Raw genomic sequence first — 9,254 nt, 5'->3', positions numbered from 1 at the left:
ACTAAGCACTGATGAACTAACTAATTCATTCCAGAAGTATGCCCTATTTCCAGAAGACAGAGTCCTTAGGAAGACTCTGGTCTGTCAAATGCTATTAGAGCTATTTGTCATAAACTAATAAGCAAAGACAAAGTAATTTTAAAGTCAGATTCTGAATTCAACCTGATCTCATCTGTGTGCTGGCTTGTTACTCATGTTAGTCTCTCTCCTGGTAGGAAAAGTGACTATATAGCCGTTTTATGCTTTACTTTCTCACACCATATCGTAAGAAGAATGTAGAGTAGTGTAGGATTTCCAGAAAAAAAAGCCTCAATTAATTCTGATTGGCCTGTTGGATCACAACCCTGAAGTAATCACTGTGGTTTGTGTAATAGAATGCAATGATTTAATTAGTCTGGGTCATAGGATTCACTAGTGAAATTTGGAAAAAGGCAATTTCCCTGAAAAACATAAATTCAATGAACTTGTTTAGTGGGTGTTTTCCACACAACCCCAAATATGAATGGAGACTGGACAACAAAGCTTGGCATATTAATCAAATTTTCCCAATAGAAGCAAACAAACATCCACTTAGAGAAAAGATGAATATTCTTCTTGACTTTTACATTGTTCACACTTCTCTCAAGGTGACTGGTATAAATTATATGGTATGCACCTTTACATTTCAATTCTATTTACAACATCAATTGATTCATTCACCTAAACAATATTTCATCTAGGCCATCATTATTTATTAATTAATTAATTCATTGAATTTATACAGTGTGTATTATTGTGGTATTTAGGATTCTAGTTGAAGAAAAAAGACTGCTGAAATATATATCATCCTACCTTCACACATTTATGAACAACATAAAATTTTCATTTTCATAAATGGCACAATCACTTATATATTATCCAGAAAATGCATTAAAATATATATATTTTATTTTCATGATAAGATCAAGGTATGTCATTTGATAAATCATGGTTATTAATTGACACATTTACCAAAGTGATGTTCCTTTGTTTGTTTTCAATCTTTTCCCATTAATAATGACTACAATGGTCTGAGTTACAAATACATCTCCATGGTTATTGGTTATTTTAGTCATGGCATAAATCCATAGATATATATTTTCCAGGTGAATGTTTTCATGTCCTTTTTTTATTTTTTTAATTACTTATTTCTCTCCCCTTACCTGTCCCTTCCCCCCTGACCCCCGCCAGTTGTCTGCACTCTGTGTCCATTCACTGTGTGTTCTTCTGTGTTTCGCTTGTATTCTTATCAGCGGCACCTGGAATCTGTGTCACATTCTGTTGCGTCATCTTGCTGCATCAGCTCTCCGTGTGCACGGCGCCATTCTTGGACAGGCTGCACTTTTTTCATACTGGGCCGCTCTCCTTACAGGGCACACTCCTTGAGCATGGGGGTCCCCTATGCGGCAGACATCCCTGCGTGGCATGGCACTTCTTGTGTGCATCAGCATTGCACATGGGCCAGCTCATCACATGGATCAGGAGGCCCCGGGTTTGAACCTTGGACCTCCCATGTGGTAGGCGGATGCCCTATCCATTGGGCCAAATCAACTTCCCATCATGTCCTTTTGATAAATGATTGATTCCAAAGTTTTTAAGTGAATTGTGCATGAAAATAAGTGTTTCCCTGAATATTTGCTAACACTGAACAATATCAAAATTGTTAATTTGGGAAAATTGATGGATGGAATGTAATTCATGGTTTAATTTGCAAATATGTGATTCATGATGAAGTTGTGGATCTTTTCCTATTATAGATTTCATTTATTTTTGGAAATTAAATCTTATTTTCTCTTAGTACTGTTAATGAACTGTTCCCTTTTAATTCATGTTTCTCATGTACTTATATTGCTCATTTCCTGCTATTAGTGCCACAAACCAATTTTTTCAGTTACACCTCCTAATTAATGTTTTTCTATAAATTTCATTATTTTACTATTGAGATTTCAAAGTTCGTTATTTGAATTTGTCATCTTTTTAAAAATAGAAGCAGGAATTTATACTTGCTTAATAAAGACTTCTCCATACCAAGATTACAAAATCCTTTGGATAAACCATCTGAAAAGAAGGAAAAAGAGTGATTTAATCATTGTAGTTTTGGATTAAAGGATTAAATTTGATAATTTTTTTCTAATACAAAACATTGTTCAATAAATGAATTGAAAGGGGAAATGATTAAATAGATTTGAAATCACCCTGATTGATTTATAAGCTAATGGATTATAAAGTTAGTTATCATCTTTAGGGAAAATATTTCCATCTTTAAACTTGATTTTTTAACTTAGGTACACATTACTTCTTGAAGAAAAATGCAATTTTTTTGAATGAGTCATTAAAGGCTTTTTTAACTTGCTTATTCCTCAGAGTATATATGAAAGGATTTAACATTGGTGATATGGAAGAAATAAGTACTGACACACCTTTATTAATGTCTACTGCGTCCTTTGCAGATGGTTTGATGTATATGAAAATGCAGCTACCATAGGTGATGGAAACCACAATCATATGGGAACAACAGGTTGAAAGAGCTTTTTTCCTTTGTTGAACTGTAGGAAATTTAAAAACTGTCCTTAAGATGTATATGTAGGACAGAACCACACATAGAAGAGTGATGATGAAGGTCAATACAGCACAAGCTATAACCATCTGCTCAATTAACCAAGTGTCTGAGCATGATATTTTCAGGATAGGAGATGCATCACAGCCAAAATGGTCAATTACATTAGAATCACAAAATTCCAAATGAAGACCTAAGCTAAGTGGAGGGAGGATAATCATGAATGCTGCCACCCAGCAGCAGATAATCATTGTTTTGCACACTTTGTTCCTCATTATCTTCATGTAATGCAAGGGTTTGCAGATGGCCACATAGCGATCATAGGACATGGTGGCCAAAAGGAAAAATTCAGTTACCCCAAAGAGATCCGTCAAAAAGAGCTGAACGGCACATTCATTATAGGTAATTTTTCTGTCCCCTGTTGATAAACTGTATAAGAATCTTGGAACACAGGCTGTTGTAAATGAGATTTCTAAGAAGGAGAAATTCTGAAGGAAAAAATACATGGGAGTTTTAAGGTGTGCATCCACCAAGGTGAGGGTAATAATGGTCAGATTTCCAGTCACACTCAACATGTAGGTGATAAGTAGAAAAATAAAAAGCAAAACCTGTAGCTGCGGATCTTCTGTCAGTCCCAGAAGGATGAATGTTGTTATTGCTGTGCGGTTTCTCATTATTGACTTCTGGCTTAGGCCAAACCTACATTTAAACATCACGGAGTTTTTAACTGCAGAAATCTGTGACAAAATCAGGTAATGATGAACACTCTTTTAACCAACCTCCACGAGTTTTATCTGTTGACCTGAAAATACATTTTCCATTTTGCAGTGAGTTGAGCAACCCAATCTAATTATACACACAGGTCAACTGAGATTATTAATACATTTCAGTTTATGATTTGTAGTTTAACTTTTCCTTTATCATCTTTCCATGATTACTTTAAAATGAATTTAATATTTGAACCCCTATCCTATGTCATGTATTTCATTTGATTACATTAAAATTATTTTCATTCCATAAGTAGTAGCTTGTTTTATCCTGCCAACCAATTTTAACACATGAGCCAAATTAAAAAGAAATGTTTACTTCAGCTTCATTCCTTTCCCAGAATTTTGGGGGATTTTTAAAATCCAAAAATAAAGTTTCAGTCAAGAACCCAAAAAAAAAATTTGAATTTCTTCTGCTTTAAGTTTATTTGCTTCTGGATTGCTTTCCAATTATTGGGTGCATATTGTAAGGCCAAATCATGCTTTGAAAAGAAAACATTCAAATTTATAATTTCATATGGCTTTTCTAAGTTGTACTACAGAAAACTTATATACAATCTTTGGATAACACTGTATAGTACAATCTGGTGGTCTTGTTGCACTTTTATTTTATCACATTTTGAGGCAATGTTAAGTATAATGAATGCACCAGTGAAGAATATAAAAGCTATACTTTCATGTTTTCAGTTAACATCACTAAGATTGAAATACATCTATAAAATATATTACACAGTACTTGGAAGAAAAAGTCAAGACTAAGGTTGCTGAATATCTGCACCATTACTATATTCTCTCCCTTATTTTCTTTAAGTCTACCCTCCTTGCTTCTATTTCTGTGTTATTCATTCTCTCAACCTGTTAATAACTTTTAAACCCATCAGTCTTTTAAACTGTTCAATCATGCATCTCAGTATTACTTAACACAGTGTAATCATAAGAGTAGCAAACACTTAAGTCTTATCATGATCCAAACTCTTTTAAATTTATTACATATATAATTCATGCAATCCTTAGGAGAGCTTGTAAGGTATAGAGGTATATTATACCCATTTGGTAAATGAGGAAACAGACTCAGAGAACTAAAGTACAGTTCACTGTTTCCTAGGTAGTAAAGGCCAGTCAGAGAAACCCTAGAGTTCCAGCTCTTAATCACTGCCCATTGATTGTTGGTGCACATTTACCAGAAAGTTTTGGTTGTAATGAAAACAGGCTTTCCAATGATACTTAAAATTATAAAAGTAGGTTTACTTACTTATGAGATAGCTAATTTTATGTGCTGACTTGGCTAGATTATGGTGTCCAATTGTTTGTCAAGCAAACACTGACCCATTGTGTAAAATTATTTTGTAGATTGATTTGCATCTATAGTCAGTTATTTGCATCTAAGACTGATTTCATGTACAATCAGCAAAGGAGATTACCCTCAGCCAAGAGGAGTGGCTCCTCATCCAGTCTGTTTAAGATCTTAAAACCCAAAACAAGAGTTTCTCCCTCGACTTCAGCCAGCCAACTTCTCCAGAGGAATTTCAATTTCACCCTCACTGGAGTTTCAAACTCATGACCTGTCCTAAGGAATTCAGACTGGCCAAAGCTATTGCTTTGTGAGCCTATTCTTATAATAATGTCCATCTATCTATCTATCTATCTATCTATCTATCTATCTATCTATCTATCCATCTATCTCTATACACACATAAAATTTATTGCCCAAACCTTGATAATCAGAGAAACAAAGGAGATAGTATTAATAATTATTTTGGTACAACTTGTGTAAAGGGGACTGCCAAGTTCAAAAAGTAAATGTGAGTCACTTTACATATATATTATATATATATTTAATTTATTAAATACATGTGTAATATCAGGGCTGATGGAGATTAAAATTGCCAAAGTGAAAGTAGAATGTTCTCTGCCTTATTCCTATCCTTTTAAGTGCACTGATTTCTCCTTGTTTACTTACTATTTTTCAATGAAATATTAAGACTAGAGATTAGTGATTCTTTCATTCTGTATATCGAATTATATTGATAGATATTCACAGATATCTACCTTATAAGTAATGTTTCAATGGTTCCAGATTATTTTACCTTTATTAAATGCAAAATAAGCCATTACCTTGTTTCAAAATATTTCTCTCAGAAACCCTTTATTTGCATGTTACCAATCTTTGAAAAACATCTTTTTCTCTTTTTTTCTAATTCGGTGAGTACTGCCTTCTGCCACTATAGACCCAATATATGAGAAAGACAACTTCATAGGATAGGAATACTAATCTAGGCTTATGGTAGATAAAGCTTCATCGAAATCAGGAACTCTCTAGAGCAGTGAATTATCATCAGTAGATGACTAAGTAGTTAACCTTGAGAACTTTTACCTGTTTTCCTTTTTTCACATTATCAAGATATCACCCATGAATACCCTAGGTATTCAATTCACCTTTGCTCATATCACTAGTCTATTTCGTCATCCTTAAAGATTGATATCTTGTTCTCACCTGAATCCCTTTTAACATAAATGTTAAGCATTTAATAATCTCTTCATATTCAGATTGATTAAATTCTGCTTTGAATATTTAACCCAAAACTAATTTAATTTTTCAGAAGAGATGAAGTGAATAATAAAATCACAGTCAATATGTCAGTCTGATGTTGATATGTGTTTGCATATAGATTTGAAGAGTAGGGGTAGAGATTTTGCTTCTGAACAGTCTTCAGTCCAGGTCTGGTAAAGATTTTTAGGGCTATCACTCTAGACAAAATATATTTATATACATATATATGTATCTCATAAATGAATCATCTTTTCATCTAATGCTAACATTACTATGAAATGTATTGGTATTAAGTATAAACCTTTGCTGAAAAAGAGAACTATGTCATGCCATTTTCCATGCACTTTGTCCTTTGCATAAAATCATACAATGAAAATAAATTAAGTACCAAATATTTTCCTGCTTACCTTTAAAGCGAAAAGTTATTTTCTGGCATCTGTTGATGTTTTATTTTCAGTGTTCATAACAAGACACAAATTTGAACAAGAACGTGCCATTGAAGTTATGTGAATGCTGTTTTCTCAGGGAACCTCACTCAGCCAGAAAGGGACTGGAAATTCCAAGAGCCCTTGTGCACCATACAGACTTTGTTCTGTGAGAGGGTCTCTGCCATTTTAAACTAAGAAGATATATTATTGTTTTCTTGCCAATTAAAATAATGTATAAACAAAGGGCTGGAATGTCATGTGCTATGGCATGATTTGGAACTTAGGAAACATATTTGGCACTAAACATTATAGCTATTTCCTTTATATGTTCCATCTATAATAGAATCAATACAGTCAGTAAACAACAAGCCTTAATGACCCAGATTTAGAAGTCACTATGGGATCGTCAGTATAATCAGGTTTGGCAATCAGCCTAACACAGGAAGAAACAAGGACAGTGCCTTCAGAGAAAAGAAGGTGCATTAATAGCATCAGACACATTGTGATGGTGCTGGACAACATAAGTCAAATCGTAATATGTCTGTTGCTATTGTTTTTGCTATGTTATCTAAAGGTAATTAAATTTACATAAAATCCCTTGATTTGTTTTGTTTTCAATAAGTAACTCATAATTTTTATGAAAAATATGAAGAAGACTAACAGGAAAAATAGCAGAGATAAATACTGTAAATTTTAATTAAAATAATGTCAGAGATTTTTCCAGTCAAATATAAGTACATAAGAAAACTGATTTAAAGATATTCTGCATTCTATTATTTTCTTCCAAAGTATTATGGCTATCTTTAATTAAAAACATATAGAGATATACCATCAGTTTTTAATGACTGAACTTCATATATTTTTTTCCAAATTCTACTCAATTTTATTCATTTTTTTAAAAATATTACATTCAAACAATATGAGGTCCCCATTCACCCCCACTGCCCCCACCTCACCACTCCCCCCACAGTAACACTCTCCCGCATCATCATGACACATCCATTGCATCTGGTGAGTACATCTCTGGGCATCGCTGCACCCCATGGCCTGTGGTCCACACCCTAGCCCACACTCTCCCACGTTCCATCCAGAGGGCCATGGGAGGACATAAAATGTCCGGCAATTGTCCCTGGAGCACCACCCAGGACAACTCCAAGTCCCGAGAATGCCTCCACATCTCATCTCTTCCTCCCATTTCCCGCACCCAGCAGCCACCATGGCCACTTTTTCCACACCAATGCCACATTGTCTCGATTATTAACCACAATAGTTCATGAATAGAATATCATTAAGTCCACTCTAACTCTTACTGTATTCCTCCTTCCTGTGGACCTTGGCTTAGTTGTGTCCATTCCACATCTCTGTCAAGAGGGGGCTTAGATTCCACATGGATACTGGATGCAATCCTCCTGCTTTCAGTTCTAGGCACTCGAGGCTCCATGGTGTGGTGGTTGACATTCTTCAACTCCATGTTAGCTGAGTGGGGTAAGTCCAATAAATCAGAGTGTAGGAGCTGAAGTCTGTTGAGGCTCAGGGCCTGGCTATCATATTGTCAGTCCAGAGACTCAAATTCCCTAGATAAATCTTAAACCCCAGCACCAACTACAATTCCAGTAAAGTAGCATGAAAGGTTTGTGAAAAGAGATCACATCTGAGTCCAGCTCCATCACGCAGAAACACCAGCTCCAAAGAAGGGCCAACTGACATGGCAGTGAACCCCATCTGCCATGACCATAGAACCTGTGGGTCTCTTTAGCCCTAAAAAGGACCAATACCTGGAGTTGTATCTACTTTATGTGTCTCTGAGACTCTGCTCAGGTGTGCATAAGGGCAATTCTTCTGACAACCTCCAGACTCTTTTTTAGAGACTCATAGCCATATAAACTCATTTGTCCTTTCCATTTCCCCCTTACTTTAGGTCAAACAGCATTTTTAACTCCTGTTATTATATGTAGACAGGGATATTCTGCTGGTCCGCATTGAACCGTTAATTCAAGGTCATTTTCTAGTTACGTCATAGCTGGTACTTGACAGTGATCCCTCGGTGCCAGGGAGGCTCATCCCCAGGTGTCATGTCCCACGCTGGGGGGAAGGCATTGCATTTATATGCTGAGTTGGCTTCAACTCTGGCCACATTTGAGTAACATGGAGGCTGTCAAGAGGGAACTCTTAGGCACAGTGCTGCTCTAGGCCTTGTTTTTATTTCAGGTGTATAGGTTCACAAGCATATTCATTAGTATCAGGGGCTCACTGTTGGACCCTCATTCCTTCCTGGTCCTTACCGTTGTACCTGGGGGACTGCCGCTGCTCCCCTAGGGACCACGACAGAGCCCCCCCAGGCCAGGAACCCAGTACCATCCAGCTGTTGTTTTTAATTGTTTCCACTATAAGTATATCCAAACATTTCCATGCACCCTGGACACATGCCTGGTATAACTCCCTTTCAACCATATATCGCCTCTCAATAACATCCCATACCAGTATTCCTCTGCTGCCATTGTTGAACCACTCTGTGATCCAAAACTTCCTGAAAAGTAAAGCCCAATATAATGTCAGGTTCCCTTACTAGTAAAATGGAATATAGCGATGAGTTTAAAGGTTAGATATAGAATATTGATTTGGAAAAATTCTACATCCTATCTTTTTCTTTTCTTTTTTCCTAATTGAGCTTCTCTTCACAAGACTCTTAGATCACAGTAATTCATATATACAAGATACAGTACTCCCACATATCCATTATAAAAACTTTTCCCTTCCACAGCGATAATCTTTTAACTTATTCATATCATATTTACTGAAACCGATGTACAGATATTGAGACAATAGCTTTCAAACAAGGTAACGTTTGTGTTTACATTGTGGTTTATACTTTAGGCTATACAGTTTTCTAAATTTTTTAGTTATCCTATGTTTTATATTATGGTTTACATTAT

At 35.5% G+C, this 9,254-nt stretch overlaps 1 protein-coding gene across 1 annotated transcript; it reads right to left on the bottom strand.

Annotated features, from left to right (window-relative positions):
- Nucleotides 1-2,310: 2,310 nt before the first annotated feature.
- Nucleotides 2,311-3,249, bottom strand: LOC101420308 (olfactory receptor 6C68-like). The gene has a single exon (XM_004469717.2). The coding sequence runs from the start codon at nucleotides 3,247-3,249 to the stop codon at nucleotides 2,311-2,313; it is 939 nt and encodes a 312-aa protein (XP_004469774.1).
- Between the last annotated feature and the right edge of the window lie 6,005 nt (nucleotides 3,250-9,254).

Source organism: Dasypus novemcinctus, chromosome 12 (assembly GCF_030445035.2).
Source record: "Dasypus novemcinctus isolate mDasNov1 chromosome 12, mDasNov1.1.hap2, whole genome shotgun sequence".
NCBI lineage: Eukaryota > Metazoa > Chordata > Mammalia > Cingulata > Dasypodidae > Dasypus > Dasypus novemcinctus.
This window is presented reverse-complemented; position numbering and strand designations above follow the sequence as displayed.